The sequence below is a fragment of the Apium graveolens genome, chromosome 4 (assembly GCF_009905375.1).
Source record: "Apium graveolens cultivar Ventura chromosome 4, ASM990537v1, whole genome shotgun sequence".
Lineage (NCBI taxonomy): Eukaryota > Viridiplantae > Streptophyta > Magnoliopsida > Apiales > Apiaceae > Apium > Apium graveolens.
The window spans coordinates 227,950,623-227,967,386 of NC_133650.1; the positions used below are offsets into that span (position 1 = coordinate 227,950,623).

General features: G+C 32.2%; 1 protein-coding gene across 4 annotated transcripts; it reads right to left on the minus strand.

The window, feature by feature from the left end:
* Nucleotides 1-5,529: 5,529 nt before the first annotated feature.
* On the minus strand, nucleotides 5,530-14,314 carry LOC141720667 (putative clathrin assembly protein At5g35200). 4 transcript variants are annotated; one of them, XM_074523210.1, is made up of 16 exons: nucleotides 14,136-14,314; nucleotides 13,181-13,301; nucleotides 13,024-13,093; nucleotides 12,804-12,901; nucleotides 11,751-11,892; nucleotides 11,554-11,654; nucleotides 10,893-10,976; nucleotides 10,290-10,340; nucleotides 10,133-10,198; nucleotides 9,989-10,054; nucleotides 9,814-9,894; nucleotides 9,625-9,702; nucleotides 7,145-7,291; nucleotides 6,958-7,033; nucleotides 6,630-6,742; nucleotides 5,530-6,141 (listed from the first exon to the last, which is right to left on the minus strand). In XM_074523210.1, exons 2-16 carry the CDS (start codon nucleotides 13,277-13,279, stop codon nucleotides 5,770-5,772), a joined length of 1,644 nt encoding a protein of 547 aa, XP_074379311.1. In that variant the 5' UTR covers nucleotides 13,280-13,301; nucleotides 14,136-14,314; the 3' UTR covers nucleotides 5,530-5,769. The 4 variants fall into 4 exon arrangements, with proteins under 4 accessions (XP_074379311.1, XP_074379309.1, XP_074379310.1 ...); XM_074523208.1 differs by having other exon boundaries at nucleotides 14,113-14,314; XM_074523209.1 differs by having other exon boundaries at nucleotides 14,153-14,313.
* Nucleotides 14,315-16,764: the final 2,450 nt, after the last annotated feature.

Consider the following 16,764-nt stretch of genomic DNA (forward strand, 5'->3'; position numbering starts at 1 on the left):
ATTTACTACTAGGATGGAACTTTCACATTTCTTGGCAGAAAATTAATTGACACATTTTCACCCACAGAGATGAAAAGGGTGATAAGCTTACTTAAGGACAAGGATACTGCTAAGACATGGAGATCTGTTTTGGCTGAATGGTTGGTCGAAAGGGAAGAAAGAAGAGCAAGAGAAAAGGCTGAAAGTGAGGAGAGGAAAAGAAAGTATATTGAGGAGATAGAAATGTATATACAAAGATCTGAAGAACTCAAGGCAAAGGGGATGAGCAGAATAACCAAGGATGGACAGTTTCCAAACATTAAGGTTGGACAATTTCTAAACATCAGGGTTGGCAGATTCTCAAGAATTAGGGTTGGTTTCTTGTACAGTTATCCATTAGATGATATGCTCAAACTTGTAGAAGCTCTAAGAGGGACACCAATCATAGAGGAACTGGAAGTACTTGTAGAGTTAAAGGACCTCATTTGAAAAGAAACAGGAGATGAGACATTTGTCTGATGAATGTATCTTTCAAACTCAAGAAATCACTTAATGTAATAAAGTTGTATTTCTGTCAATTTCTTATGTAATATTTTATTGTTCATTTTAGCTTGGGGTTAGTCTTGTTACCAGGAATGAATTTTGATAAGCAATCTTCTCACTAATTGGGGGAGATTGTTGTGGAAGAAATGTATGTACTATAACAAGACTAGGTCAAATTGACAGTCCTGAGTAAGTTGTATGATAATCTAAGTTTGTATTTTGTATTATATTACTTGAGTCTGTAAAAGTGTCAATAGATTAGACTGGAGTATTTTTCTGTAAACAGTCTCAAGCCTAAGAATAAACTCTGAAAGAAGATCATGAAGATCATGCCTCAGAGAAAGTGTGAAGAAGCTTGGAGTTAAATAAATCTGTTTTGAGAAAAATATTCTAAGTCAAGAAATCTACAAGTCACAGATCAAGTCATATAGAGAAGTCATCCGAGAACTTCAAAATGACTTATCGACAAGTCAGAAATAGCTTATAGAGAAGTCTCAAAGATATCAATAAGACAAAATGAAGATATGAAGATTGGAGATATCGACATTGGAGTCTCAAAGATATCAACAAGTCAAAATGAAGATATGAAGATTAGAGATATCGACAAGTTAATTCTACATGCAAAGACTTGAAGACCTCGACAAGCCAAGCTCATTTGAGAACTCAGAGATCACGACAAGTCAAGTTCATATTCGAGAACTCAGAGATCTCGACAAGTCAAGTTCACATTCGAGAACTCAGAGACCTCGATGAATAAAAACACTTGTAGAGAACTAAAAGATCTCGATAAGCCATTATACTTATCGAGATGTCAGTTCTCTATAGTTCAAACTGGAGATCTCGATATAAACCTCAAGTACAGAATGCAGACCAGTTAAAAATCCAAGATAGTCAATTAACAAACAAATCAATCACTGATTTGAAAAGTCTACAAAAAGCAGCTTGAAGAATACAAGATCAAAGGCCAAGATTAACAGACTAAGTAAAGTCACAGACATGCATGATTTGCAAAGATACACTAAACCAGAAATAGAAAGTTTTAGTTAATTTAAAGTAGGGTTTAGTACATGCTATTGCATGCTGTGTAAAACATGTGTTTACTGTTCTATAAAGTAAACACTGTATGCTTTGTTTTAGGATGTAACAATTAGATCTTAAATTCTTGGAACTCTCTCAAGAAAGAAGCTGAGTTCTTTAACAACAAAGAACCCAGAAATTTGTAGCAAGACATACTTGATTTTAATATGAAATTAAGTGAGTTTTGAAGTTAATGTATTTATGTGCATGTTTTTCTATTTCTGTTAAAAATAATTTATCTCTACAAGTTAGACTACTTTATTCACCATATCCATAACAGTTCAAAATGTTTAAAATAATCTAAAACACATTTAACCCCCTTCCCCTGTGTTGTATTCATTACCTAACACTCAATTAAGTAAAAATATTACGATTAAATAAAGCTTATAAAATACTAATTACCAAACACAATTCATTCAAATATGAGTTTATTAGAAATAAAGTTTCAAATTTTAAAAACCAACAGCTTTCCTTTAAAAAGTTTGTAACTGAAAATTCATTTTGATTATTATTTTTTCTTCGAATTGGTTGAATTTCTCTTAGGTAAACAAAATTCATTTTTGTTGAATTTTTTTTTGTTGGTTTTGGTACACACTTTATGTATATCTTTGATGATATTGATTCATTGATAATATTATTTTTTTTCTTTCTTTCTCTATCATCTTTTTTCTCGTGTTTATGAAGGGGCTAACCCTAGACTTATCTATATAACTTATTCGTCTTTTATATTTTTATCTGGTGTTCTACGCATATTGGTCATACGAGAGAGTGTTTAGTTTAGTTGATACTCTAGACGCACTGGCCCTACGAGGGATTGTTTAGTTTATTCGGTGCTCTAAGCACATAGGTCATTCGCGAGATTATTTTAGTTTATTGGGTGCTTTTTGGCATATTGACCATTCGAGGGAATGTTTTAGTTTGATTGGTGTTATAGGCACATTGGCCATTCCCGGGATTTAGTTTTCGATTTGATTTCGGTGTTGGATTGATGTTTGAACTAACACAATTTTGCTGGTTAAATTTGGATAAATTTTGTTGGTTTAATTTCGATACGGTTTGGATTCGATTCTTATTTTAAATTAGATTTGGATAAAATTTGTTGGTTTGAATTCGATTCTTGTTTTAAATTAGAATTGGATTTGGTTTAGATAAGATTAGTTATTGGGTTTAATATTGGATTTGGACTCAGTTTCGATGGTTGCAATTTTGTTTATTTTGAAGTTGTTTTGGTTGATTATCGGGTAACATGATTGGGTTTTTTTTCTTGACGGTTGGATACTCTGTTTTTTTATCTTTCAGTTGCATCTTTACTCTTGTTTTGTGCTTGTGTTCACTTTTGGTGTTTATTTTTGGATTCCTTTTTTTGGTTCCTGGATTTGTGACTGTTTTTGAATTTGTTTGAATGTTCTTATTTTTGGTTTTGCAATCCTGGATTTGTTTGAAAAAAATTTGATTCATAATCGTAAGTTTGAGGGGATATTAATATATATATATAATATAAACAAGTTTTATTATAATAAAACACTATTTTTTTTCTATACTCTTTACATTTTATCACAAAAAAACTGATAGAGAGAGGGGCATCCAATGAATAGTGTTGTGCATTCCGTGATTGTACCATCCTTTTTATGTATAGTCATGATGTTGATCGCACCATCAGCTAATTGTTTATTTCATTTCTTCTTCTCTGGACCCCTACCTACTCTTTTAGCTTCTATTATTACCCTCTTCCAGTTCGTTTTATACCGCGGTAACGTCCCAGTGAGAATCCTTCGATTAGAGCTGAAACCAATTATAAAATACACAATTATTTCACATAATCTGCAATTATAATACGGTCCTAGGGGTCGCGCATCTTTTTTTCAATTCTACACTTGCAATGCAGGTTCTTCTCTGTAACACTACGATTGTCGAAATTAACATGAACGAACTAAAAGAGAATAAAAATTGCTCCCACATTGTCCCGTTATATTTTCACTCAGTTGTGCTACGGAGTGTCTTTTGACCTTCTGTAAATGAAACAATTATATCTAGTAGAGACTTGAGAGAGAAATAAACATATGATAGAGTGACCTGCTGACCAATGTTGAATCTGCTCCCATTGTCCCAATCAGCGTAAAAACAGGTAATGATTTTGGAATAGATCACAAAATGAACTACCACTGTGAATTATCCTCTGTAAATCGTTAGTTTTAAACAAGTAGAGCTCATCAAACAGACAGCTAACTACCCCATCTTTATTCTCTTGTATTATTGGTTTGGTTTTGATAATTCTGTATCATTAGATTTGGATATGTAGTCAACCTCTTATTTAAGTTGTGAATGTTGTATGTTTGGTAAATTTAATATCTGAGTCCTACTTTTGTATACATGTTTGTTTATAGTCGACCTCTATACAAACTCCAAACAAAAAATTCATCCGCCGAAATTAAGGACAAAGTTATGTCAGCTGGCCCAAGTCAGTGACCTGGCTGTAAGGGCAACACATATAGCGGTCACACGGCCCATGCTATTTTAGCTGTACATGTCATTCCCATGTGAATTTCGGACAACACCCTTGCATGTAGCCTCACTATACGAGCATATTTAAATGATATTGGTTATATCTAGTTTGCTAAAGTGATTGGTTATAATTATTTTAGCTTACTACTTGTATAAATGCTCCAATATTACTTAGTATAATATTAGTTAAGTAAAATTATACTTGAAGATAAATTTGATTCAATAAATATAGTCAAAAATAAAAGATTATTTAAATATAATTTTAGCTAAAGCATCTAGGAGGTGCTGTAACAATATGTTGTTTCTACACTAGAGTGGAACCTCGATTAAATAATAATCGTTAAAATAATAACCTCGTAAAAATAATATTTTTTTCCGGTTCCAACATAATATATACAGTGTATTTTTACTCCGATAAAATAATAAACTCGTTAAAGTAATATTTTTTCTCAGTACCAACCCTATTATTTTAAAGAGATTTAACTTTATGTTTAAGTATGTATTTAAGAGTTTGTTTCAAAAAAAAAGTATGTATTTAAGAGTATTGATCAAGTAATCAGTACAAAAACAATTTTCAAATTTGTCAACCGGAGAAAAGGCAGTCAATCGACGGAGAGGATGCTTAGAAGCAATCAACCCAAAAAAAACAGAAAAATAATCATAACCGCAGAGTTTCGTTGTTTCTTTTCTTTTGCTGCAACTTCGAACACTCTCTTCCTATTTCTGTTTTTAGTTCTTTGGTTACACACCAATTATTAATCATGAGAAAAAACACACCACTATCAAAGTGTAAAATATGCAGCATATAAAATAGTATAATATATGTTATATGTACTAGCATATACCATGCAGGCTGAATTCTATGGACTACTATTGAGCAACAATGAATTCTATGGACTATAGAGTAGCTATAAAAGTCACAAACATGTTCGGTGTGCTTGCAGAACACTGCAAACATGTTAAAAGAATAGTACATATGTTATATTTCAAATCCTCCCATTTAATTGACACTACAGAACTCATTTGCCTAAACTATGAAGCATATATATATTAGAAAATGTCAACCATAAGTACTCTAATATAATTGATACTTAAAACCTTTTCACCTATGCCATGAAGTTCATGGTTTATAGTTTATACAAATCTTCTGTTACAATAACAAAATGTTTTTCCAAAAAACATTAGAAAAATCAAGCATACATTTTAACATATATAACGGAACCTAGATAGTAGGGGAAGACAAAAGAATCCAGGACCTGGTTATAACAGTTGGAACATCGCAGGGAATATCAAATGTTCTCTTTCTCAATAACGAATAATCAAATTCCTGATTAAACTTGGTAACAAAAAAGTCTCCTATCCATTTATTGTATACAAAATAGATAAATTTCCTGCAGTGTTTTAAAAACAGAAGCAGGTTAAAAAGAATTCCCCATAAGTCCTGCAACTTTATTAGATTCCGTAGACACAAAAAAATACAAATGTAGAGACATGTCTCCCTGATTATCTATTCAAAAAATCAATCACCCTAACTCCTGAAATTACACAACATATCATACATACATGCCTAACCTCCCAATATCAGACACCAAAACTAATTACAACCTTCGTATAGCCTTCTGTATACGTATAACAAAAGAACAGCTTATTTAACTGTCTGTGCCTCGTCTACCTTAGTCCTGTATAGGGATTATAGTATTGAACGGGCATACCAGGAGCGTGGGAGTATGCATTAGCACCATACGGGCTGTCAAAGGGGTTTTGGGGCTGCTGTTGTTGGGGATTCATCATCATCATCATCTGCTGTTGTTGCTGCTGCTGCAACATAAAAGCTGACTGCTGCTGGTTCATTGCTGCCATCTGCACAAGATGCGGTGCTGCAATATTGTTGGAAGCGTAGAATGGGTCATATGCTGTCTGTGGCATCATGAAATTGGCCATTTGAGGTTGCTCCCACGGGTTGGAACTAACATTCTGGTTGCTTCTTACAATTGCGTCATCGTACAGGCTGTCAAGTGTAAGCTTGTCTAACCCTCCAGCCTTTTTATTTTTTTGTCAAAAATAATAGCTTCAGTTCAGAGTACTACTCCTTAAAAAATAATCTACTGAACACCAATTAAGTAACAATTATATATCTTACGTTCTTTTTGGTTGGAAAGAATGAAATGATGTACCCATTGATTGATCTAAACCTACTTCCCTCCACTCCATTGTACACGTTTAAACTATACTTGATTACTTCATGCTCATTCAATCTTCCAACTACTAGTAATTATAAATATATAATTTTAAAAACTATACTTTGTTCCCTCTCACTTCCTCAAATCCCTTTATTCAACCTTTGCTTTCGTTTTCATAATTTTCATTTAATTCATAGAACTCCACCCGCAAACGAAGCATCAGTGACTAGAAACAGGATCACTTTAGTTTAGGAAGACACTCATGAAATCCTTCCCATACTTGTTCAATCACAAAATTCAATGCAAACATCAAGTGGAAGGAATTGAAATAAAATTGCAAATACTTACAAGCTTGCTTGAAGCCACAGCACTCTCATTAGAGCTTGGAGCAGTAACAAGTGCTAATTCCCATCCTGTCGCTCCATTCGCCAGATCTAGTCCAGTTGTAGTTGCTTGGTTGTCTTCACATGCCACAAGCATATAAAAGAATACAGTTCTATTAATGAAACTAACAAAATAAATAAGCTCAGGGAAATATTTTGTTGCATATATACAGATTAGAATGGCCGAATGGCACTTTAGAAACTCAACTAAAATTATATAATGAAAAAAATGAACCTCCAAACATTCAAAAATGTTAAAGTCTCCATAACATTAGATTTTACAGGAGACTCACCGACTGGTACAATAGCCAAAGCCAAAGCATTCTTCTCGTCTAAAGAAGCAGCCTCTGGAACAGGATCATCCAAACCCTGGCAACAAGAACATGCAATACCTTATAAATTATAAGATATGTCATAAAACCCATGATACACAAACAATTTATATTTCAATGAGGAACTTCAAGAGTTTCAAAATTATACCAGCAAATCCGGTGGTTGAACAGCAGGAGTTGCCACTTTAACCGGTTCTGGTTCAGGCGGAGGTGGGGATGGTGGACGTTTCTCCAGTACTTCTGGAGATTTTTCATACTCAATGGCTAATATTTCTTTGGGTGCATCAATTGCCTGCTTTACAAAAAAAATATTACAACTAATTACAGATTAAGTTGATAATTATGTATAAACAAGAGAGTACTATTTTAATTTTACCAGATTCCAGTACTTGGTAAATTTAAAGGTAACATAATTACTTGTTACATATAGCACTCATCTTAAACTTTAACAAAAGTTAATTCGTTGATAATGAAGATGGGAGATCCTACAAGATGTGAAAAGTAAAAACTAACAATAGAGACAATGTAAAATGTAAAACTTAATAAAAACGAACCAAAACACTGGCTTCCTGCATTTATTTCAAGTAACATCTTTCATGAACTTTTACGATGTAAATGCAAGCAGGTCCATGAGCTTGTACGCTTGACATTTTTTGAGGTTAAAGCCATAATTATTTCCGAAAACCATCACTTAAGAATAATCTAAATTACATTGAGGCAGCAACTTCTAGTTTGTCCCTAATCCCCAAAAAACTTTTCCTTTAGGTTCCTCACAGTGATTTAAAGGTAAGAATTTAGCTCCTAGAACCATGCTTAGAATAACTAAAAGTTAGTGCTGCTTTACTCTTATGCAAATAAATATAACTTTCTTTGTAAGGTCATTTTAAGTTTGATTTGGTAAACCAAATGTAATGGAAGTTATCACCAAATATAAGGGGAAATCATCTATGAATTTCTTGAAAGGATAGTAATATTCCAATAGGAAACCTTCTTAGTTTCTTATCAACAACTGAATTTGTTACTTAAATTACAATAATTATATATTTTGTCTAGAAGAACAATAAACACATTAGTTCTACTATCTACGTCTACAGCATTCAACAAATATATATTTTGCAAACGATAAATGATCAGCATAACAATTACTATTGCACATTCTAAACTCACAAACATCACCGCCAAAAATAATATTGTATTCACTTATAAAATCTTAAAAAGAGAGAAACATTTAACAACATCAATATTCCTTCAAATTTGAAATGTTGTTACAGATTAACATACATAACTAATTAAATTAAAAACAAATGTAGGGTTGTGTACTTGGGTTCCATAGAGTCAATATAAAATACAATCTATTAACATGTTCTGCAACAACTCCAATATACTTGCGGCTCCATATTTCTTTAGCCTAAATACATATAAATATATCAAGAACTTCGTGCGCAGTAAGAACACAATATTATATTACTAACTCAAAAACGATGCAATATAATTATAAAAGTTAAAATTATATTTCTAATAGATAAATTGCTTATATAATAATGATATTATATACATAATTGATTAATAAACTATAAATTTTACCTATAAAATGGGTTAAATATCAAAGTGCTCACTCAACTGAACGCCATATATCAGTTTAATCATCAAAGTTAACGGGGTATCATTTGAATCACTAAAATCATAATAAATATCATACATATACCTCAAAATATGTGCTCGAAAAATAAAATTTATTTTATGGAGTTCTATATATTTTTCTTGAATCCTATTACAGCCAAATGAAAATGTATGAATTCTAGTATTTTCTATAATATAATAAGATTTTTTAAAGTTTATCTACTATTTATTTTTAATTTTGTAGTCATTTGCTTTATTTAAATAAAAATAATTAGTAGATAAATTTTTAAAAATCTCAAAAAATCATCTAAAATACTATGAATTCATAACTTTTCATTTGGTTGTAATAAGATTTTAAAAAAATGTTTAGAACTCCATAAAATAAATTTTAATTCTTGAGCACATATTTTGAGGTATCTGTTTGATATTTATTATTACTTTAGTGATCCAAATGATACCTCGTTAAGTTTGATGATTAAACTGATATATGACCTTCAGTTGAGTGACCACTTTGATATTTAACCCCCTATAAAATTCCAACAATGCCTTACAGGTGTTGTACATTATGCATATAATGTTATGCATTGGAGCTTAATTGGTAAATTTGTGAAGAAATAAGTTTATAATTACATAATGATAACATGATTAGTTTCAGAAGATACCCAATCTTTTAAATATATCTAATTAGAAATAAGAATGAATATCTCAATAATAATTAAAAATTCATGGCCCCATGGAGAATATAACATAAAATTGACTCGCTAATATTGAAATAAAATTGATATTGTTCGCAATTATGTTTAAAAGATACTAATATTGAAATAAAATTTATACTGTTAGCAATTATTTTTAAAAGATACTATTTTATAATAAAAGAACAATGACATTAAAATAATCAGTTAAAGTTCATATCTATTTAAGAATTCTTTACATAAAGAGATATGAGAACTAATGCCTATAAAGACCTAATCACTGCTTATATCAAGAAAAGAATCAAGTTTAACATACCAAGTCCTTGCGAGCAGTGGAAGCACGAGGAGCTTCTCGCACATACTCCTCCATTGCTTGTAGAAATGATGCAGGTGGCTTCATTTATCATAAATTTGAAGTTTAGACATGACTTTTAAATAAAAACAATAAAAAAGGGGGGGAAATGAAGTGACCAAATTTGTAAATTATGCCCCAATTATACCCTACCTGTTCGATTTTAATGAACCTTTCTCCACGTCCAACATCAACACTTTTACATATTTCGTAAAACTCCGACAATCTCTCTGCCTGAATATTATGCACATATCTTAGATTCCCCTTAATTTCTCAAGATGGTAGTTCAATTTAAGGGGGTGGGAGAGATAATTTGGCACAACTTTACCTGCTGCCCTGCCCTCCTGTAGATCTCCAAAGCCTTGAGAGCATCTTGTCGATTCATCTCAAAGAACTGTAAAAAAAGGCAAGCATTTAATGTATTTAAAGAGAAACAAATGTAAAATTTGTAACGGACACAAACATTGCTTACCTTGTCAACCAAATTAACTGTACCATCGGTTATGGCATTATAAATCTTGATACTTTCTGAAGCAACCTGTTATAGTAAAATAGATTAAACAATGGACAAATTTGAGATGAGTTCCTGCAAGCCACTTAGATAAGTATTACTGCTTATAGTTACTAACCATAGAAAGTGCTAGCTGAATCACAAAATTATGGATTGCTGCTCCTTGAGGCTGCATAAATGTTTCATAAGTACCTTATTAACCGTTACCTTAAAAAATAAAATATATATATATATAGAGAATTAAAGATGCTCAACATGAGCAGAAATGCTTGATGATTGACTAACTGCCGAGTAAAAGCAGTGGCGGATCCAGACTTTTATGTATGGTGTGTCATAAAATAATAACTAATATATTCTAATATTTAAATATATGAAAAAAAACTATAATACAATATTATTTTTTGTTCAAACTAGAACAATTATTTAACCATAAATTATCAGATGAATACACAATTATAACAAAAAGTATATTTCAATCATATTCATTTATAACATCTTTACAAACACTTTGTAAATCCTTGAAATCTCTTGGCTTTCATCATCAAATTATACAAACTATTAATACGAATTGAAGTTTTTGAAAACGCAGATAAAGGATTTGGAGAATTAAGATGATAGAAGTGTAATTTGCATAGACATATAGCTCCAAAAAATGAACTTTTTGTTTTGAAAATATTGGTGTGTCAAGTTAGTGTGAATCCGCCTCTGAGTAAAAGTATACCTGACAGCCTAAAACACGGAAAAGTAGTTGTTGCAAAGCTGGTAACTGATCAAGCAACTCGGGGGTATCCAAATCTTTGGTTCTCTGCACAAGTGATCATCGTCAGAAATTCAGAATAGGAAATCAATAAAGTATCTAGGATTTATGTCAGTGTTATCCATATGATTTACAGAGGAACAACAAGCATTCCTACAGAGATATAGGAGAAAGAGGGTTGAAATATAACAGTCACCTTAACTATGGTTATTTTAGGAAATGATTCTCAAATTTAACCTCACAATCTTCAATCAAATATTCCACTTTCAGTATAGTAAATTTGAGACAGTGAACTACGATAATAATTGCTAAGATGTTATTTGAAAAATTATCTAAAATTTGTGTTACTCCTGACCCGCAATTTACAGGCACAAAGGAGACAACCTCCAAGTGATTTTAGAGTCAGAATTACTTCGAACCATATTACAGCAGTACAGCACTATAGAACACGTTTATAAATAATAATTACTGTTTTGCAACAGCATCTAGCCGTGTACAAGTAAACCCTCGGGGGGGGGGGGGATTCCTTAATTAGGGTCCAGAATAGCCCAACAATTCAGTAGGTTGTGAAATAGTAGTGATTACATTACCCCAAGTAAAAATGAGAAGGAAGTTAAAAGTGTACCGGGCGATCTGTTTCGACGTCATGTTTCAACACCCTGAAGCATTCCATCCGCTCTTCCAAAAACAATGCGTAGGTGCGAACCCATGCAGAATAATCCCATGCTGATCAGAGAAGATCAAAAAATTAACATAGGCCCTTTAAACTCTGAACTTCCTTTTCTAGTGAAAGAGACCCGATAGGAAAATTTTGTTTCTTACCATTAGGACCAGAGTCATCTTTAAAGTGAGCCATGTTGAGCATATGCCCTTTGCTCCTGCCATAATTTATAAGTTCTTCCTGAAACGTGGGGTCCACTTCCCTCAGAGCTCGATGAATAACAATCAATGTTTTCAAGGCAACCTGGTTGGAAAATGAACAACATGAATAGTGTGATTAATCAAAGTGGAGAAGCGAACCACAAATTTACCGAATCTGAAGTATTCTTTTGGTAAATGACTATTATTAGCAGTTAATAAGTTCAGAATAGACATGAATTTAAATCTAATTTCCCGATGACTGCAACGATGCACTCATTCCCCTTTTACTTCTATATTTGGCATGTTACATATTCTTTTATAAAATTTAAATCCGAAAGTCATGGCCTTTCATTCATGAGTAGTATAAGTGAAGGGGGAGTAACAATTTAAACCCATGGCCTTGTCATGTAGAGTAAAGGGGTGGGGATGAGCCTTTCTCACTAGCCTTTCCCTGAATCAAGAACATGAAATGTAATGGCCAAGTCTAACTAGTGGTGAAATTTTTCTAAAGTTTCTTCCAATTTGAGCTAATTACTGGTTCAAATTGTTCAGAGTGAAGATTCTATTACAAGTTCACAATTAGGTATTGACATAGTTACTATATATATTATCTTTTATTAGGTAATACCCAAACTTTTGAGGCTCCTTGAGGAATAAAAACTATGTGATGTCTAAAAGGTAAAATCAATGGCCATTACAACCTGGGAAGGCAATTCTGACTCCAAAAAGCTCTGCAGTAAGAGATCACATGCATGAGATTTTTAAATGATTAATAAAATTATCTCTACCATTAAAAGAATTCGACAAAGTCATTGATCCCGACAAACATGTACCATAAGGTTCTATCAAATTTATAAGACCTCTAAAAATTATAAAAATAGGAGTATATTGTCGTATTCCTGGAGATAATTCCATTTTATGCCACAAAACTATATTGCAGCGCCCATAAATATTTTATTGGTAGAATATTGTTATTTCTACTAGTTCATAAGATCCCATTGGCAAGAACCATACCGCCCAATTATGTGTCTTCGATAAGCGTCTTGCAAGAGCATGAATGCAGTAAGCAACATCAGCACGAGGCCTCGTAGCAGAGATGGCAGCAAAAATAGCTGCAACAATTAACAGAAATAAGTGGGTGAGCTTCCCTGTTTGTATAGGAGAGTACAAACTTTGAGCAAGTATACATAATACAGGTCAATAGGTCAAGTTTCGTTCTCACGAAAGTGCTTGCCTCTAATGTGCCTTTCTTTAGCAGGGCGCTCGACATGATTAGTTGCTTTAACAATGTTGATGTCCAACTCCTGCAGAATGTATCCAAACCAAAGGAAAGAAATGTTAGAATTACAAACACAAGAATTCATTGGAAAGTTAAATATGCATACATATACCTTATAGTCACTATTCACTTTAGCCAAATTGACAGTTGTGGAATCCTTGATAGCTCCAAGTGCTTTTCTTAAACTACTCTGTGTACCACCTCCCGACATTTTTTCTATAACTTACAAAATTCTGCAAAACACAGTGCAAATCCCTCTGATCAGTACAACTACATCCACTATCAACAATTACCATTAATCTTTCAATTTGAAAAGAGGTCATGTCTACTGGATGATTAAAAAAAATAACACACACATTCACATCACACCAATGAGGTGTTTGTTGAACCTAAAATGTAATTTGCAACATAAAATAAGTCAAAAAGCAAAACATTTTTCTCTGCTTGGTAAACTTAAATTTTACGAACTTAAAATACGGAGGTGCTTATTTTAAGTTTGTAGGGACGTGCAAAATCTCAATATCACCTTCATCAAATGTAACTTTGATTGCTTGTTTTGTTGTTCTTATATTTCTTATAACTTACGATGTACATATTATCAACAAAATTATATAAACAGATACTATCTTCTAAAGCAAAAGATTATTTTTACTCAGGAACTTACGATTATAACTTGTTAATCACCTAATCTTTTCTTAAACATAAGCCAAAGACGCCTCTCCATATATAACAAACTCCGAAACAAGTCAAAATCTGAAACTAAGCAATTAACGTCTCAGATCATAATGATGCTTAAGAATTACACAAGCTAACGAATCGAACTCAAAACATGAAATTGCAATATGACTTAACACCTTTAAACAAAAGCACATAATCAACATAACAACAAAGCAAAAGCCTGATGATCAACAATGAAAAATATACATAGATAAAGATATTACATAATTTCACCGAATCAAACATAACTAATACACAATTCTCCACGGATAATTTAAAATCGACAAATTAAAAATGAGAAGAACAGTAATAACAGTTGCAACTTACGCAGTACAATCAGATACACGTACATATAAACAGAACGAACCTGCAGCTACGATATGTATAATGAATCGCACAGGTAATTGCAATTGTAATTGTAGCTGAGAATTTTAATAAAATGAGAGAGAGAGAGAGAGAGAGAGAGAGAGACGAAGAAAAGTATGAGGGGAAAAAATAAATAATTCGTATTTGGTTGGCCGTCGGCATCAAAATGTATATATACCTATATATACAGCTAACAACATTATTTGTAATTCGATATAAAAATAGTTACAGTGTTATTCTAGCTGTATGTGAATTTATGCACGATGATGATGTATGCATATAAAGACAGTGTATGCAATGTCGGTGTGAACTGCATTTACATTTTTGCCATTTTTCAATTTAATTTTTAGTTTTTATGGAGATTGAAATGAGTTGTAGAAATTTGACGGAATAATGGAGTTTGACATTGACTACGCGTTGTATTTTAAGATATGGGTTAAGTATATTTTTGTTTTAAAACTCTCTCGTTTCTTGCTATCTAATTTATAAACTATCTTAACAAATATATTGTAGTCGCCTGTGTTTAGTAGGGCATAGCGTGATTCAGTTCAGATTAGATGCTCTTGCTCTGTATTGATATATGATAGTAATGTGATGATGATTTTTGAGATGAATTTAACAAAACAAATTATATTTCAACCTCCACAATTAATCACTACATTTCATACTATATTTTGTAGCATGGTACTGGTTGTGATTCTTTTGTTCTAATTCCTCCCCAAACCGAGAGGCCAAGGGTATGTTAATAAGAAAATGTGTTGTCCAGTGACTAATAGTTACTGCAATTAATCACTTCTGTTTGAGTTCAGCTCGAAATAAGCTCAAGTTTGGCTCGAAAAAAATTAAAAATACGATCTTATATATTAGATTATTGAGAATATTTTCAGCTGAAAATATTCTCTTAATTGTTGCAGTTGCAACTATTAGAATCTTCACAATTTTACCAACATATAAATCCAAGGATATTCAATATCTTTGTGTAAGGTTGTAATACGATTCGAGTAGCTCGCGAACTCGCCCGGCTCGAACTTGTTTTACTGGGCTCGCCTCGTTTCGTAAACTAGCTCGAGTCGGGGTAGAGGTTTCGGCTCGTTTAATTAAACGAGTCAGCTCAACTCGATCGTGAAATTAAACAAGCCGAATTCGGGTAGCGTTTTAGGCTCGATTTAGTGTAAAATTGAAGGAGTCGGCTCTCCCGGCTCGTTAAAATTGACTCGTTTACCTAAACAATTCGGCTCGACTCGACTCGACTCGACTCGTGAAAATTAACGAGTCGGGTTCGGGCAGAAGTTTAGACTCGTTTAACTAAACGAGCCGGCTGTACTCAATTAAACCATGCTCGAATTACACCCGACTTGAAACACGGCTCTCTCGGACCAAATTATACCCCTATCTTTGTATTTTTCAACCATCTTTTGAACGAGATCAAAAATATCATTCAAATTTTGAAAATTGATTATTGTGTCAACTATAAAGTTAAAAAGCTAATCTTCAAGTAATTAGAAGACTTATTTGATCAAATTCTGAAGAATAGAACTTTAATTAAAAACTGATAAAAATTACGTGGATTAAAGCATGATCTTCATTATAATTCTATCAAAATCAAAATTAATGGTGTTGAAGTGGTTTACCTAAAAATACTCGTTCAATATTTATTCTTATCTTTTTTTGTCATCTATTCCTAACTTCTACTTTCATATGTAAACTCATAATTTTTTAAAACAAAAAATGTATAACTTTCACTTATAAATGTTACTCCAATGAAAATGAAAAGACTCTTGACATAAAAAAAACTTTAAGTAGGGGGCAATCTTTTTTTTACAAAAATTAAGGGGGGTCATTTTTTATTTTTATATAATTTGAATATATATATTTAACTAAACTAAAAATTTAAGGGGGTCGGATAACCCACCTTGCCCCTTAGAGGATCCGCCTCTGGTGACTACTAACCACTACCTAAAAATCTGTTCGTACATTTATATTTTAAAAATTATATAACTTATTTAAAAATATTTAATTATTTTAATTACCGGATCAGTTTCTATTTTTTTCAGTTCGATTTTAACGTATAACTGAAACCGAACAATTGGTTTCTGTTATAATTTTTCGGTTGCAGTTCGCATTTAGACGGTTCAGTTTTTATCGATTTTTTATAATTTTGGTTTCGATTTCGGATTTATTCGATTTTTTTTCTCAGCTCTAGTGTCTAGTGAGGTCAAATTGGTATGTATTCAGTATAGTGATCAATTTTAAACCAGATATTCAAGGATGGGTCCCGTTATATAACGTGAAACTGGATATTTATTTTTCGGATCACTAAAAGCTAGTTGTAATATCCCGTAATTTTTAGAATTAGATTAATAATAAAATAATAAAATAAAAAGGATTAAAATTAGATAAGGACTAGCATTTAAAATTGAATTAGACTAATGTGCCTAAAATGTGAATCAGATTCTAATATGGATAACTTGTAAGTTAAGATATAGGGTTTTGTATAATTATAAATACACCATATTCGTCTTCCTCGTTTTTATTCATTAAAATTCGTAGGCCTTTTTCTTCTATAAAAATCAGTAGTCTTGTAAAATTCGTAAAAAATTCATCGTAAGTGAG

Excerpts from the sequence above, each read along its gene's own strand:
- LOC141720667 (XM_074523210.1), bottom strand. The coding sequence starts at position 13,279 with ATGTCGGGAGGTGGTACACAGAGTAGTTTAAGAAAAGCACTTGGAGCT. Across the intron at positions 13,094-13,180 it reads AAGTGAATAGTGACTATAAG|GAGTTGGACATCAACATTGT; the intron begins GTATATGTATGC and ends TACATTCTGCAG. Across the intron at positions 11,893-12,803 it reads CGAAGACACATAATTGGGCG|GTTGCCTTGAAAACATTGAT; the intron begins GTATGGTTCTTG and ends TTTTCCAACCAG.